General features: G+C 45.3%; 1 protein-coding gene across 3 annotated transcripts in view; it reads left to right on the plus strand.

The window, feature by feature from the left end:
- Window positions 1-440: 440 nt before the first annotated feature.
- LAMP3 (lysosomal associated membrane protein 3) overlaps window positions 441-17,630 on the plus strand; it is a 34,803-nt gene continuing 17,613 nt past the window's right edge. For 2 of the 3 annotated variants that reach the window (XM_082625824.1, XM_082625823.1), the window contains exons 1-3: window positions 441-621; window positions 7,309-8,039; window positions 8,923-9,051. In XM_082625824.1, the coding sequence (XP_082481950.1) occupies window positions 573-621; window positions 7,309-8,039; window positions 8,923-9,051 (909 nt within the window). In that variant the 5' untranslated portion in view covers window positions 441-572. Of the gene's footprint in view, window positions 622-7,308; window positions 8,040-8,922; window positions 9,052-9,257; window positions 11,144-17,630 lie in introns of those variants that run through there. The other variant, XM_082625825.1, reaches the window with a different exon arrangement.

A 17,630-nucleotide genomic window follows, 5' to 3' on the forward strand; every position in this document is an offset into this window, starting at 1 on the left:
ACAGGGCTGCCTCAGACTTCTTGTGAAAACACACAGAGACAGACAGCACTCTACCCATGGAGTTTTGACTCCTGCTCACCCTCAGGACTGAGGGACTGGTTTTCTCCTGGCTGAGAAGGGTCTCTGGGTTTACAGAAATGTACTCAAGATCTTAGAGAAAAATGGAGACCCAACTTATGAGAGAAAGAAGCAGGCCCTGCCACAGATCCACCACCTCTTGTGGAAAATGATCTCAGATGCCCTTCACCTTGGCTGGGGGACATGCCCCATCCCCCATCCCGTCGCTCACAAACACTAAAGGCAGAGATGAAAGTGCCTGCCTTCACACAAAAGCCACTTGTGGTTTCCCTCCCCGCTCAGCGCACCACTTGGGAGGGCCTTTCAGTTACTTCTCATAACTCAGGTGACTTTGTTTTCTCTGACACAAGTAATAAGGGGCAGAAAGAGGTGTCTACTTTGTTGCCAGAGCCTGCCCTGGAATTAGCCTTGCACCATTCGGAAGACCCAGCCGTGCTGAGCGCTGAGCCTAGCAGCCCCTCGGCGAGGCAGCGATACTCCCTGGTTCCCCAGTCATGTCCTGGCAGCTCTCTGCAGTGGTGGTGCTCTTCGTGTCCCTGGCCGGTGAGTGACACACATGACTTTCCATGGTGACCCTGCTGCATCCGGTCCTATTAAATGTAAATGCATTCTAGTGCCAGTGACCAAGGTGGGACAGGACAGATTGGAGATAGCTGTAGTGGCTTCAGCTACTGTGGGTATTTGACTTGGGAATGCCTCTTTATTACCTTACATGTGGAGCACGCCTTCATTTTTTTTTTCCAGAGGCTTTCACAGTTTGGACTTGTTTTCCATGAGTCAGGCAGAGGAGGTGTCAACCCTGGAAGACAGTGACACTGCCCCTGGTTCCCAAATGGTCTCTAGGCACCTGATTAGGGAGAGTTTGTACAAATCTCTTCAATTTAAGAGATGGAGAACTGAGCCAGGGCTTAGAAATGGGGCTCTTGCCAAGAGTCTGGGGAAATCATGTTATGCCTTTCTTTTTCTGCTTTTCTTAAATGGAGTGCTATGTGTATATTATGTAACATTGAGTTGTGAAGATGAACGAGATGTGGTCTGACAAACTGTGCCATCTCAGAAAGATGTAAGCCAGGGCATCAAAGATTTCTTGTTTCATTACCAGTATAGGTCAGATCAAAGAGACTGTCTGGGAAGCTGAGATTTTAATGATTCTTTTATGTCTGTGCCCCCTGCTTTCACCAAGAACATTTTCTCCCTAGGACGTTGAGTCCTCTTATGTGCTTTATCAAGTTTGCTGGTTGATTCACAATGCCTTCTACTACCACTGACTTGAACATGTGAGGGAACTAACTCTTTCCACATGGCCTCACTAACATGCTCAAATGGGAGACACAGCTGCACTTGAGTGTAACATGAATTGTCATGAAAGTTGGGTGAAAGGTCAGACCAGCTCCCCTAATCCAGGCTGTTTTTCTTTGTGCCACACGTTCAGAATTAGAGTTTCACATTCTTTTGGAGGCAAAATGAAAAGTAATCATTATATTTAGCAGAGCAAGCCAATAAAAAAGCAGAAGATCTCAATGTAGCAGTAACCCTCAGTGATCTGTCTGTGGGCGCCAATTCAATGGCTGGCAGACGACTGGTGGATTCAGGAGGGCAATGAACGTGTGATAAATGCACAGGCAGGTGGAAAGGAAATGCCCACGTTGCCCTTTCATCTCTGAGCCGTACATTCTGAGAGGTGAACGTGGGCGCTCAGCTAACAAATGGCAGCCCTGAGATTTGCACCCAGGAAGTTCAGCTTCGGGGTCCATGCTCTGCACTTCTGCACTACACTTCTGCATGCATATGTTCAAGAAATACTTGTTGAATTGCATGTGAGCAAAAACCATTCGACATTTTGCTTGGAGAGACATAGCTTTTAGGTAAGCTAACTATGTAATCTTTATCCAGTCACTTTGCTTCCCTGATCTCAAATTCGAAACCCATAAAATGAGGAGATTTAAGTTTGTATCAGTTAAGTTTAGGTTCAGCTGCACATAAGAGACTAGCGCCAAATAGTGAATTAAACAAGATAAGTGTTTGTTTCTGTCTCGAGTGAAAACAAGTCCAGAGGAATTCAGACCAGGTCTGTCTGTCTGCCTGAAGAATTTCTCCTTGTGATGGATTCCCCACCTCACCCCATAGCACTCGGGGCCTGCTTCAATAATAACACCTGAGCTCCCCTGGTGGCACAGTGGTTGAGAATCCGCCTGCCAGTGCAGGGGTTCCGGGTTCAAGCCCTGGTCCGGGAAGATCCCACATGCCGCAGAGCAAGTAAGCCCATGAGCCACAACTACTGAGCCTGAGCTCTAGAGCCCATGAGCCACAACTACTGAGGCCGTGTACCACAACTACTGAGCCCACGTGCCACAACTATTGAAGTCCATGCCTAGAGACCGTGCTCCGCAACAAGAGAAACCACCGCAATGAGAAGCCCGCGCACCGCAACAAAGAGTGGCCTTGCTCACCGCAACTAGAGAAAACCTGCACACAGCAACAAAGACCCAATGCAGCCAAAAATAAATAAATAAATAAATTTATTAAAATAGTAATAATAATAATAACACCTGTCACACTGAGGAGTGTAGTCCACTTCTGTGTCTGCCTCACAAGGCTTTGCGCCCCTGAGAACAAAGACCTAACCTCAGAGCCTGGCCTGGAGCTTGGCTCAGAGGAGGCGCCTTTGTATCTGCTGAATTGGGTGTGGCGGGGAAACCAAACTAAGCCTCTCTGGGAAGGCCCGACTGTCTGGGAAATACCTAAAGACGCAGTCCTTGTGTGGTCACTGGCTTTCCCAGGGTCTGGCCGATGGGTTATCTCTCATTCCTCCTGCGAGTTGTAGGGAAACCAAAACCTTCTCACGCCCCTTCCTGCAGTTCACCGTCTAGAGGAATACAAACAAGGGGTTAAGGCTCTGGGGTACTCATTTGCTGAGCCTCTTGCATCCTGGAGAGGAGATGCTGAGGTTCTGGGAGTGGGAGCTTCGCAAATCAGTGTGTGGACTTCAGGCTGTGTCTTCAGAGTAGAAGGAGAACTGAGAGAATCTGAGCTATGCCCTCTGCCCTTGCTTCTGCCCACTGCCCTCTTTGTGGTTTTCAGACAGACCAGTGAACTTGACTAAACCTCTAGGCCAAAGATCCCATTTAAAAGCTATGACCCAATTTTGACCAAGATTGGTCATATATGTGTGGTCATAAACAAAAATTTTGTAAAACAGAGTATTTTTCAGAGCATTGTTTCCATTGAGTACCTAACAAACATACGAACTTTCTGGGATGTATTTCAATGCACAGCATAGCTACCTCTGTCAACTTTACATCTAACTGCCTGCCCATCTTTTATACCCCACACTCCTACAGGGAGATGAGGAGAGGAAGGGAGGGACCAGAGTGGAGAAGGAGAAGAATATTAGAACAGTATTCCCCAGACTTGTTTAATTGTAACACACTCTGTTACTTTCAGTCACTTTTGGTCCTGCCACCTACCAGCCCAGGCTCCTGTCTGTCACAAGGTCACATACATATGGAGACACCATCACCTCCAGGCACCTCACAAAGACCTCCTATATACGAAGCACACTTGACAGTGTACCATGAGTCTTCTTGTCCTGTTTGGGGTGCTGTGCATTCACGAATGGCCAATGTGCTTTTTTCCCTTACTTGAGTTCATTCATCACTGCCGAGAGAGGAGTTCTAATTGCATTATGAGGACGGCTCCCCCTTTGAAAGGGTGTGCTACTCAGTTGAGGAAATTCTACTCAGTTGAGATTTGCTTTAGTTCATAAGCATAAGCTGTACACAGTGGGATTTTATCAAGGACCTAATCTTCCAGGAGAACAAAAGTCAGGTGGTTCCCAGTCTCCCAGAGTCCTCTGCAGCAATCTTTGCTTTTTACTACAAGATATTCCTAGATACCACATCTGGGAGTGAATTCTATTTCTTCATAGTAATACTATGACCCTAACTGGGTTCCCGTTGGGTTCTTGACCCAGGAAACAGCAACTCAGGTTCAGCCCAAATGAATTATGCAAATAAATCTTCCACAACTGTCAACCTTCATAACAATCTTGAAAGGAAAAATCTTGTTCCAAGCTCTACAGTATGGGCATAAAGATTCCACGTATGATTTTACAAAGATTTGTAAAGTAAATCTATAGCCCATAAAATCTGCAACTCTCAAATATCATACATTTCAATTGTCCAAGTAAACATTTTAGATACAAGAAAAGACTCTTTAGTAATAGTCTCAAGTAACTTAATGTCATTAATAATGTTTTCTTTAAAGGTTATCAAAGGCATTTTGAACTGATACTTTTGTCTTTCCCATTTTGCAAACCAGCTGTGCAGAAATAATTTATAAGTGTTACTACTGGGCTTAAAGTTAGCCTTTTCTTCTGGAAAATAATCACTGTTTTAGCATGTGGGCCTTTGAAAGACTCACTGAGGACCACCATTATGAGGGTTTAGTGAACTGGGGTCACTGGAGGGGCACCCTACTCGTCTCTCCTCTGCTTTTGTCTCTTCTCTTACCATTCTTCCCAGTGACATGCACCACCTCCCCCCATGCCCAGATCCAAGGGCAGGCTTTGGTTCAGACAGGGGCTTGAGTCTCAGCTTCAAAATTTACTAGTTGTGTGATTATGGTCAAGTTAATAGAATTTTCTAAACCTGAGTTTCCTCATCTGAAAGACAGATAAAGATTAGTACCCGTCAGAGAGTTTTTGAGAAGAGCTGGTGAAAGAAGACCCTTGACCTGAGGCCTGCCATGTAGTAGGTGTTCGGTAACTTGGCATTTTTATTGCTATGGGGAAAGTACCCACCTAGAAATGTATTGGATGAAAGGAAAAGATAGTAAAGGTGTTTATGGATGACTTTAATTAGATATGAAATTCAGGACTCTATAAACACCAGCATAGAGTGATCTTCTTTCCCTTTTTCCCATGTTTTTCCAAGTCACTGCCCAGCACCGGGCAGTAACAACTCCAATGAGTGAAAATACAATGCATAAACACAGTGAAACCATAGCATTGAAGAGACAGTGCCATCTCTGTGTACCTGATCATAAGCTCCCAAGGGACATCATCTGCAGTTGTCTACTTTCTGGCTTGCTCTGTGCTTGGAAGGAGACAAGGATAGAACTATTCTGGTTGAAAAAGATTCAGAGGCCTTCGGCCCTGAAGGGATGACCCAGGAGAGAACCTATGACAATAATACATACTCTAGGTATGCTTAATAGTCCAGGAAGGCTTTCACTCAAACCACCTTGTTTGAACCTGTTAATAACCCTAGGAGGTCTACAATGCTATAGCCACCATTTACACATTCAGTTATTTATTCATTCATTCCGTATCCACTGAATACCTTCTATGCACAGGCACTGGTGTTGAAAAAAATTACCCACAGTTCCCACCTTGAGGTTGCTTTTCATCTAGTGGGAGAGAGGCACAATTAATAAATAAACATATAATCAGGGCTGATATTCTGCTGGTACACACTGTCTGGACAGGCTTATTGTTAAATATTTGAATACCATCCCCTTATATAATTACAAGCTGTGATTAGTGCAGTGAAGGCAATGAATATAATACTGTGATGGAGAATTGTGGGGATGGGGAGCTGTTTCATGTGGGGAGGATGGGGAAGACTCTTTGAGGAGCTGACATTTAAGCCAAACCATGAAGGATGGCACACCAGATGTATCAGAGCACTTATGGATTAATTTAATTCCTTAGTTGGAAAAGTCTGCGCCACTCTAAAGGTTAAGTAAGGGAATGACAGAAACTGGGGTACATTTTGAAAACTGATGGCAGGGCTTCCCTGGTGGCTCAGTGGTTAAGAATCCGCTTGCCAATGCAGGGGACATGGGTTCGAGCCCTGGTCCAGGAAGATCCCACATGCCACGGAGCAACTAAGCCTATGCGCCACAACCACTGAGCCTGCGCTCTAGAGCCTGTGAGCCACAAGTACTGAGCTCATACACCACAACTACTGAAGCCCAAGCACCTAGAGCCTGTGCTCCACAACAAGAGAAGCCACCACAACGAGAAGCCCGCGCATCACAAGGAAGAGTAGCCCCTGCTCGCCGCAACTAGAGAAAGCCCGCACACAGCAACAAAGACCCGATGCAGCAATGAATAAATACATTTATTAAAAGAAAAGAAAACTGATGGTGAAATAAAAAATGGAAGGGAACTGAATCTCTTGTCATTGGACCTAATTGTGCATAGATTGGCAGAACACATGGCAAATATCCAACAGTACAATTCACACATCAGATTAGGGTTTGTACTAGATAATCTTTTTTTTTTTTTTTTTTTTGCGGTACTTGGGCCTCTCACTGTTGTGGCCTCTCCCGTTGAGGAGCACAGGCTCCGGACGCAGAGGCTCAGCAGCCATGGCTCACGGGCCCAGCCGCTCCGCGGCATGTGGGATCTTCCCAGACCGGGGCACGAACCCGTGTCCCCTGCATCAGCAGGCGGACTCTCAACCACTGCGCCACCAGGGAAGCCCTGTACTAGATAATCTTTAAGGTCCCTTTCGAGCCTGGGATTACATGATTCTCTGAAAACTATATAAGTCTGTGTAAATCTTTATTACTGTTATTCATGCTGCCCCAGCTCTGTCAGGTCATCACAGCAGCACCCTACCCAGGAGCACACTCTACCCAGGAACTGTCTGGATTCACATTTGAAGATGGAAAATGAAAAGACATTGGCACTTAGACATCTAGCTGAGCACGCTCGCTGGGGTGATAGTACCACACCCCACACAGAGAAAGGGGAAGAATATCTCCAGTATGCTCACAACCCGGTAAAAACATGGGTGCAACCAAAACGTTAAATTGTGGCCTTGTGTGGGGCTTCCCTGGTGGCGCAGTGGTTGAAAGTCCGCCTGCCGATGCAGGGGACACAGGTTCATGCCCCGGTCCGGGAAAATCCCACATGCTGCAGAGCGGCTGGGCCCGTGAGCCATGGCCGCTGAGCCTGCGCGTCTGGAGCCTGTGCTCCGCAACGGGAGAGGCCACAACAGTGAGAGGCCCGCGTACTGCAAAAAAAAAAAAAAAAATTGTGGCCTTGTGGTAGAATTTTGAGTGACCTTCACTTCACTGTTATTTCCTTGTAAATTTCCCCCAAATCTGAAAAACACATGTTAATTTTTAATGAAGAAACCTTAAAGTGGGAGTGGGGGAGGGCTTCACTCATGTGAGCCATTGGTTGGTGTATTAACATTTTTGTTTCCTAATTTGCAGTGATTTTGCATTATGGCGGTCATATGAGAGCAAAAGCATTTCCGGAAATCACAGGCTATTCTCCACCTGCAACAGTACAGGCCACAGCAAAACCCTCTCTCCTGCAGCCAACGAACCATGTGCCTCAGAAAACTTTAGCAGCAAGGTCAACAGATGGGCATGTCGCCTCTCAGATAGCTGTCACAACATCCACCTCTGAGACCCTAACCACACACACAACCATAAAAATTCTAGCAACAACTTCCCTGGTAACTGCAGACAGCACACCCTCCACCAGCCCGACAGCCCACACCCTAGTCACAGCCCTGGCCACACCCAACAAGTCACACACGGCTGCTCCAGTCACTGAGGCTACAATCAGCCCCAGCACAGGTCCCAGTCCACCACCATCCACCGTCACCCCGCCAGCCCACAGAACTGGAGCCAGGCTGTCGACTTTCGGCCACACACCTGGGAAAGCCACCCAACCCAGTAACCAGACCACCCTTCCAGCAACATTGTCCACCACACCACACAACAGCACAACCAGTCAGAAGCCTACTCAACTCACCCACACCCCAGGGCCCACCAGCACAACCCACAGAGCCTCGCCTGCCACCATAGCTCCCAGGCCTACCCTCGCACCCCAGCCATCGTCAGCCAAGACTGGAATTTATCAAGTTCTGAACGGAAGCAAGCTCTGTATCAAAGCAGAGATGGGGATAGAGCTGACGGTTCAAGACACGGAGTCGGTAAGTCCGGCACAGGACTATAGCACTGCTTCAAAAAGTTTGAGTGGGGAGTGCCTTGCTGAAAATGAACGTTCCCCTGCATCCTGTATCTTGGAATGAAATAGGTATCTGCGGGCTCCTCTTTCTCCAAGGTGCTCCATTACGAGGTGGATTTGTTTTAGAACACATACAAAAATAGACACTGATAGCGACTGTATGAATGAAGAAAGGCACACACCAAAATTTTAAATATGCACACCCTCCACTTTTAGTCATCATGGGCAGAGTGTTGGGTGTGGCCAACATTGACCCCAGCCTGGCCCTGCTCCTCTGGATGACTCCCAAGCCTCAGCAACTTTCCTGTGAAATGAGAGGTTTGCATTAGATGGTCTTCGTGGTTCCAGCCAGCTGTGACATTAATATGAAAAATCCAGGTTAATGAGAAGATTGGAGGGGGTGGGAGTGGGGCTTAGATTATTTGATTTACTGAAAGAATCACTATAAAAATTCTTCCTTTTTTTTTGCACAGTTTTTATGATTTCAAGTAAAACTTCCACATTTGGTTTTTATTTGAAACAGAAGTACATTAGATAGCAAAACCTTTCCTGTAGCGCCCAACATGTTCACTTGAACAAAAATTAAATTCTACACGGTTTTTCAAGAATATACCTGCCATGAATTATCTATCAAGGAACTCCTCTCTCTGAGAGCACTCCTTCTTTAAAAAAAAATCTTTTAAACATAACAGTTTGGAAATGAGAGGTGTCTTCCAGGGACTTTGAAATTCTCCAGTGAACACCCACTAGCCTGGAGTTTCAGGCTCAATTAGCAGCCTGTGCTTCTGGTCTCCCGGCTAGAGTTTTCTTCGACATTCCATTGAGCCAATCTATTTTATTTGGTTTAGGTTTTTTCACCTCAGAAATACTTCAACATCGACCCCAATGCAACCCAATCCTCTGGGAACTGTGGCTTCCGAAAATCCAACCTTCTCTTGAATTTCCAGGGTGGATTTGTGAATCTGACATTTACCAAGGTGAGGCTGGACTCCTTACACTAACCTGCTCTAGCATCGCTTTCCCTGTCCCTCACCCTGGGGCCCGGTGGTGCAATCCCACACTTTAAGTTCCAGGGGAAACAGACCTCAGAGCCTTTTGAGATATTCTCTGATAAGAATGAGGGTCATGGAGATGGAGAGGAGGCAAGTGTCGACATCTTCTGTTTGCTTTCTTCCCTCTTCAGCCTCCTCTCTGCAGCCCAAGAAGGGCTTTGATGCCTCTTGGGAGAGATGTGGCCTTTGGGAACCTGGCCGAAGTGCCATTTGCAAACCACCCCAAGGAGGAAGCTGTACCGATGAACAGACCCATAGAAATACCTCGTGGGCAAAAAGAAACAGGATTACTCTGAGACCAAAGTCAAATGTCACTATAGGTTCTTTCCAACCACAGAAGGCAAAATTCAGGGACTAACCAGGGGCTGGGTTTTCCAGGCCATATCCTGGAAGGGGGTAGGCAACTGAGTAGAGTGGAAAAGCATGGTCATGAGATCAGAGTCTTGGCTACAAATTTGACTCTGTCACTTGTTCTCCTTTTGACATCAGGCAGGCAACTTAATCTGTTTGAGGTTTGTTTATTTGTTTGTTTATCATTTGAAAAATGGGGAAAAGAATGAAAGATCACTCCTGTAAAGAGCTTTGTTGAATACATGGAAAGTGGATGCTCAATAGCCAGTAGCTGTGATTACAGTGACCGAAAAGGACAAATGTCTTGGGAACACAGTGATGGTCAACCCCCTCTCAAAGGAGGCTTGCCCCTGCTTGGCCCAAAGTGTCTTTCAAATAAGCCAAGAGGACCCTTGCAGCTGGGACTCGGTGTGGGCCTCCTTCTTACCTGTCTAACGTGACCCCTGAAGTTAGAGGGTCTTGGTTAGCAGATCTTGGAGAGCAATGAGCACAGACTTTGGGATCAGACAAATCAAGATTGACTCACAGCTATAATACTTACTAGCTGCATGACCTTGGACTAGTTGGGGCATGTTTTCTCATCTACAAAAAGGAACTAGTTATAGCTACTTAGTGGGACCCTTGGGAGAATTAGAAATGGTATATGTAAACCATCTAGCACAGTGCGTGGTACATGCGATGGTCTTTATTGCATGGAGTTATTATTATTGTTATTGTTAATGTTATTGACTTGGTCTCATAAGCTTTTTTTTTTTTAACTGGAGTATAATTGCTTTACAATGTTGTGTTAGTTTCTGCTGTACAGTGAAGTGAATCAGCTCTATGTATACCTATATCCCCTCCCTCTTGGACCTCCCTCCCACCCCACACCCCCATCCCATCCCATCTAGGTCGTCACAGAACACTGAACTGAGCTTCCTGGTCTCATAGGCTTTATCCTTCTCAGGATACTTTTCTCCTTAAGGTAGAAATGCCCCTGAGAAGTTGGTGGTTTCCTTTCAGTACCAAATGGAAACAAGCATAGTCCTTCACCAGAAGAACATTCAGGGCAGAATAAACGCTCTATTCCTGCACAACTGAAGTTAATCTAAAAAGGTGTCAGGGATTTTTTGAAAGTCACTTTGGCAAAATGGCAGAGGATAGGCATAAGCATTTATGCTTTAGTCTAGGGCTTGATCCCACCCAGCCCACTGGCCCTGTGAATAATTGCCTACAGAAAGGCGTCAGGAACCTCCAGTGTCTGTGTGGGGCACACAGTGGCCACTGCTGCCAGGCTGTAGGCAGAACTGCAGGCAGGAGTGTCTTGGCACCTTTCGATGTCTTTCTTTGCTCCTTTCCTCCGTCTCCTGTAACGATGCCTTCAGGCTGGGCTCTGTTTGACCAAGCTCCACCCAAGTGCCGAATCCCAGCCGTTCTGGAAATCCTCTGTGCCTCCAGAGGGTGGACAGGAAATGAGTGTCCAGTAGAGCTGGAAGGACCAGCAGGGCTCCCTGCCCCCGACACCTTCGGGAAGGAGCAAGGTGAGCCGCTCTCAGTCCACGGCCCCAGGTGTTGCAACAGCTGCTTTGCCTGAGTCTCACCAACCAAACTCACCTGATTCATTCCACTGCCAGCGCCAAAACCCGGAGCAGGCAACCTTAGCTATGCCCCAAGAGAAAGCAAAAAGGCTCATAGAAAGTAAAAGTTCCCACCAGCCTTAGCCCTTCTGGGGAATTTATGCATTTTAAAAGAGAAGTTGTTTAAGCCAGAGCAGTGGCCACAAATCCAAAGATTACAGGGGCTAAGCATAGAACTTAATGAGTGACGTAGTGAAAAAGTAAAAATGTCTTTTTCCTTGAAACAGGCAGCCCTTATTTTTTATTTTGACACCTTTGGGGAAGACTTTATTTCCCCATTAAATCTGCATAAGAAAAGTGTTAGAGTAAGTGTGAGGTGAAAAGCGGCAGCCTCAGTAGTGACGGGACAAGAGGGAGGGGTTGGTAGTGCCCATCCTCCCTACCAGCCACTCCTCAGCTCCAGCTGTCAGGGTTGGTGGTGGGGCTGGCATCTAGCCCTGGGGACTGTCACTGTCCTTTATGGTAGGTGTTCATTCTGGATGGTGGGGTGTCCTGCATGGCCACTGCCCTGCTGTGCCCATTAAATATTTACACATCACCTCTATCAGGTGGTAATAAGAGACCAGTGTTTGTCAACCCTTATTGTTCAAGAGAAGGTAGAAATCCCAATCTTTTTCTGAAAGCACATGATTTTTAGTGTTGGCAACACATTTTTAGACATTTGAACACTCCATTGGTCAAACAAAACAAAACACAGCTGTAGGCCCGCTTTGGCCTGTGGATCCCAGCACTGTGCCTTCTGCCCTAACGGGGAACTATGTGAAATGCATTTAGGCAGGAAAGATGTCTAGATTCTTCCACAAGAGAAGTGGGCTCAACAATTCAGTCAACCACTTTTCACATGTTGCTACCTTCTACACCAGTGCTTCTCAACAGCAACAGTATTAACACTTGGGTTTAAACAGATAAGTCTTTGTGGCAGGGGCTGCCCTGAGCCTTGTGGGATGTTGAGCAGCATCCCTGGCTGCTGCCTACTAGATGCCAGTAGCAACACCCAACCTCAGCTGTGACAACCCCAAATGTCTCCAGACATTGCTAAATGTCCCCTGAGGGGCAAAATCACCCTCGGTTGAGAACCAGTGCTCTAGAGGAAAAAGAGAGCCTTAGAAAATAGGAATACATGTTAGTTATAACATTATAGATGTTATAAAGAGAACCAAGTTGTAGAATGATAAGTGGATGCAGATTAGCAAGACTGATTTGTCAGCCAATTTACCAATAAGAATTTACCGAGCACCTACTTTGTCGCCAACACTGAGCTAGACATAATGGGAGAAATAAAAGAAATATAGGCTATAGTTTTAGGTTTCAAATCATGTACAATAATTTGTCTTTTTTTTTTTTTTTTTTTTGCGGTACGCGGGCCTCTCACTGTTGTGGCCTCTCCTGTTGCGGAGCACAGGCTCCGGACGCACAGGCCCAGCGACCATGGCTCACGGGCCCAGCCGCTCCACGGCATGTGGGATCTTCCCGGACCGGGGCACGAACCTGTGTCCCCTGTATCAGCAGGCGGACTCTCAACCACTGCGCCACCAGGGAAGCCCCCAATTTGCCATTTTTAATATTGAAATACTGCCAATGACAGAAACGTAAAGAAAAACTTGCCTCCTAAACTGTCACTTGATGTTGTTGTCAGTCAAGACTTAACTTATCCGTATTATTACTGTGTGACCATGGACAAGTCACTAGCTCTCTCTCTGAGCCTTAGTTTCCTCCACTATAAGATGGGACCAACCAGGACCTATTTTGTTGGGCCACTGTGAGGGTGAACTGGGCTGGCGTATGTGAAAGTGCTGAGCACAGCGTCTGGAGAGGTGTGTTTCCTGTCTCATTTCTCTCAGTTTCATTTTTTAAAGAACCAAAATCATTTCCATGTCAATGTCTCATTTGATTAAGGTGACAGTGCTGAAAGCTGTTCAGACCCTTCAGCTGCAAGATAAATATATCTCCTTTCCCCCTACTCCCCACAACTTCCTTGTTTTAAAGGATAGTTTGTTTTAAAAACATCTTTCAGTAACTTTGTGTAGAGTTCATGTTTCTGTTCTCCACACTATCCCTTTCTCATCCACCTGGTTGGAAGGGCAGTGCAAGCCTCCAGCGCCGGCTCTGGGACCTGGGAGAAATCAGTCACCAGGAGAGAGGAGCACCAGGGCGAGGCAGTGAGCTGGCCAGTCGACGAGGTCTGGAAGTCGAATAGTGCCCACCCACCTGGTGTTTCTCCAGAGCCTTTCAGGGGCATTCGGAGCCCTCTTAGCTTATAGACTCCTGAGAACTGTTATCAGTGTTCAAATGTTAACACACTCAAGAGTGCGCTGTTTAGAACTTGCCAAGAGTGCAGCACCATTTCCTGCCCTGTTTTCCCTTGTGGGGTTCCCTCTGCCTGGAATGCCCCTCCCACCCCTCATTCATCCTTTGAGATGAATTATCAATTCATCTTCACTCTGTGAAGTCTCCCCACCCCAATCCCCACCTCCATCCCAGATAAAACTGGGACACTTTCTTCTCTTGGTTTCCTGACCCTCCACATATTCCCCAACCTCCATAAATGCACTTACCACACATTTTGCCATCTTGAAGGCAAGTCTTTGACTTATTCACATTCCTCTCTCTAGTGCCCAGCCCTGACTTTATACATAGTATATCTTTAGCAGATGAATCCATAAAGGAGTGAATCTAAATTTCACAGAGAACTCTGGGGCAAGTGGCCAAAAAGTAGACCAGTAGCTCTAAGGAAATAGCCTCTTTGGCCTCTTTTTGTGACATTCAGAGCTGAGGTTTCTTTCTTTCTTTCTTTCTTTCTTTCTTTCCTTCTTTCCTTTTTACTTTTTATTTTATATTGGAGTATAGTTGATTAACAATGTTATATTAGTTTCAGGTGTACAGCGAAGAGATTCAGTTATACATATACCTGTGTCTATTCTTTTTCAAATTCTTTTCCCATCTAGGTTGTTACATAACATTGAGCAGAGTTCCCTGTGCTATACAGTAGGTCCTTGTTTGTGATCCGTTTTTAATATAGTAGTGTGTGTATGTTAATCCCAATCTCCCTAGCTATCCTTCCCACCCCCCCAACACACTTAGAGTTCATTCTCTAAGTCTGTGAGTCTGTTTCCAGAGCAGAGGTTTCTTGATGAAGTCGACAACATTGAACAAAAAAGGCCTGATTGATGTCCACATCCTGAACATCTGTGACTGTGAAACTCCCACGATACATTTTGCAGAAGTTGAGGAGAGGACCCTGGGCCTCACAGTCATTGGCAAGCTGCATTCCTGGGCAGGCTTGACTGGCTGGCTTGCTCTGGACCCTGTCCTTTGCTAAGGAGAGTGTTTAAGTTCCTTGAATTAAGACCTTTTGATGAGATATTGCAGAGTTCTCTTTAGACACTGGCGGTGAGGAGCCACGTTGTCAGCAGCCGTTGGTTCAGTAGTGAGATGGTACTTCTGCAAATGGTCCCTTCACGTGCACATGCTATAAGTGCTCAAGTACCATATTCAGCTATTAGGAGTCCTTGGCCCCCTTTTGTCACTCTCCAACCTCAACCCCAGATGAGAAGAACACCTGGCAGAGAATAACCCCGTGGGTGTCAAAGGAGAAAGCAGGCACTATAAATTGCAGAATGTGTGGCATGTAATTTCCCTTGGGCTTTGGGTTAAATCTGACACCTGCTTGAAGCTCTCAACCTCCCCACCACTGCCCTCCTCTGTATCCACCCCATTCCCATTCCTGAGAGCTAAGGTTTCAGCCTGGTTCTTTAATCCATAGGGCTAGCTAAGCTCAGCTCACTGGCTTGTTCTATCTTTCTTTCTGTTTGTGGTGGATCTGAGCTCTAGGAGATAGATTAAAAATTATCATTTGAGCTCAGTGAGAGAGGTTTACTGGGGAGGGGAAATCTTTTTATTACTGTTGTTAACAACACTAGTTAAAATTTGAGCAAAGACTTTGTGATAAGTTTTTTACATGATTGCTTTATTTAATACTCACATCAACCTAAGAGGTAAGTCCTGTTACTATTGTCCCCATTCTGCTACTGAATAAGAAAAAAAATTAAATTTTTGCAATGTTCACCAAGATTCAACAACTTAACCTAGGTTACATGGGAACAGAGACATATTTTTAAAATAGTGTTTAAAAATTCTTAGCAACACTTTATTCTCCCAAATAGGAGGTTAACCACTCTCTTTATAACATTGCATAACCAACTGATTTGCTCAGCAACTTTGTTCTTTATGGACGGTGTAGCCCAGGAGTCAACAAGCTATGCCCCCCAACCCCCAACCAAATCCAGCCCGCCACCAAAAAATGTACAGTCTATAAGCTAAGAATGGCTTTTACATTTTTTAATGCTTGGAAAAAAAAAAGAAAGAATATTCTGTGACACAGGAAATCATATAAATTCACATTTCAGTGTTCATAAATGAAGTTCTTTTGGAATATGGTCACACTTATTTGCATATGTGTCATCTGTGGCTGCTTTTGTGCTAGAATGGTGGAGTTGAGTGGTTGCTACAGAGATCCACAAAGCCTAAAATATTTACCATATGGCTCTTTACAGCAAAAAACTTGCCAACCCCTCCTGTAGAATAAACTTCAGCCCTGTTACCATTCAAATTAGGCCAAATTCTGAATTTCTGAGTCTAAAAAAAAAATGCTTTGCTCTAGTTTAAATAAAAGACAACTTTATTTTCTTTAACACAACTCCACAGAAAAAGTGGGTACCATGGTCTAAATAAGACTCATTTGATATCAGCAGCATACATTATGTAAAACTTGGAATCTCAAGGAAACTAAACATTCCACTGACCTCTTGTTTACAAAAGTTCACCTAACAAATGCTCTTCCTTCACCATGAAGATAGACAGCAGCTCAGTCCCAGTCAACGTCTGGCTAATTTTCACTCAGTCAAAACAGAAGGAAACCTGGATACAGGCTCCGGACTCAGTCCTGTTACATTATGAGATAAACTTGCAGTGAGTATGAGCACTGCCATCTGCTTTGGAAGGCCTCACCTTGGGCATTAGCCCTATAAAGCACCGGTTCTGGTAGAGCAGGAACAGCCCTTCCTGTCAGGGCATGCAGCTGGGAGGGCCCATGCTTGCTTTAATGCTTTACCTCCCCTCTTGGAATTCTTAATAATTTTTGATCTTGCATTTTTATTTTGAACTAGGTCCACAAATTATGTAGCTGGTCTTGCTTCCTATAGATTATTATATATAGGCAAATATATTCCAGGGAATATGAAAGAAAGTTCTTGCACAACAAATTTTTTCTCTATAACCACACATCCCATGAAGAAAGTGTAGAGCAAGATCCCATAGACAAGATCTTGCTTTGTCTCACCTACAAACAATATGAATCAGAGGTAGAGGCCTATCTTCTCTGAGCTCTTTGTTCTAAGCTGTAAAATGGGCTGAGAACATTTATTCTGCCTCAAGGGGGTTGTGAGGATCAAAGAAGGCAGAAAAATGCACTTAGTAAACTGTAAAACAATTAAAGAAATACAAAGCACCCATTCCTTACAGCGAGGATAGCTCTAGGAGATGCCACAGGAAAGGGAAGTCTTCAGGAGGTATCCCATGGAGCTCAGAGCTGGCCCCATCACTGTTCTCCTGCTGCTCTTTAATCAATCTCTTGCTGCAGCCCAAGCAATTTCCAAAAACAAAGCCCTCATATCACAGCCCTGCTTAAAACCCTTCAATGGATTCTCTCTGCCCTTAGGATGGGGCAGGGATTTTATAACAGTGACTGTGGGCCCTGACATACAGGTCTCTCTTATGCTAAAAGGGATCCCAAGTAAAGAATACCCTGGGAATTCCCTAGCCGTCCAGTGGTTAGGACTGCACTTTCACTGCTAAGGGCCTGGGTTACTGGTCGGGGAACTAAGATCCCACAAGCTGCAAGGCGTGGCAAAAAAAAAAAAAAAAAAAAATAGAATAACCTGAATAAACTGTATGTAAAAGCAACCCAAGGGCCTGGGTCACAGTTGTTTTTCTCTAAAAAAATTGGATGGTCCAAGCACATCATCCACATTATCCAACTTGCCTTTGAGACCCAAGACTGAGCACCTTGAATGAGGCATCTGGGTCTTATTCTTCCCCCAGGACCTAGAGCAATGCCTGGTCTGGAGTGGATATAAGAGAAGTTAAAGGCTAGCCAGGTGGCTTGGGGTCATATCTTCACCTGCCAACTATTAAGACTGTGACCTTGGGCAAGTCACTGAGCCTCCATTTCTTCTCCTAGTGGTTGTGGGGATTAAATAAGGTGAGGCACAGAGGTGCCTGCCACACAGGAGAAGTACCTGGCACGAGGTGAGAAGCCAGTGTGTGGAGCTGCTTCAATGAACTGTAGGATCTAGAGTTCAGTGCATCGATAGCAGTCACCTCACTGGAACAGTTTGTATTTCAGGAACCCTTACTGTGTAAGCAATCATCATTTCATCTACAAACAATATATAAATGGACTAGAATGTGGTCAAGATTATTATTGCTAAGTTCCTTTAATGACTACTAAAAGTAATTCAATTTCAGATTCTGATTTTG

The sequence above is a fragment of the Mesoplodon mirus genome (assembly GCF_964341445.2).
Source record: "Mesoplodon mirus genome assembly, chromosome: 6".
Taxonomy (NCBI): Eukaryota; Metazoa; Chordata; class Mammalia; order Artiodactyla; family Ziphiidae; genus Mesoplodon; species Mesoplodon mirus.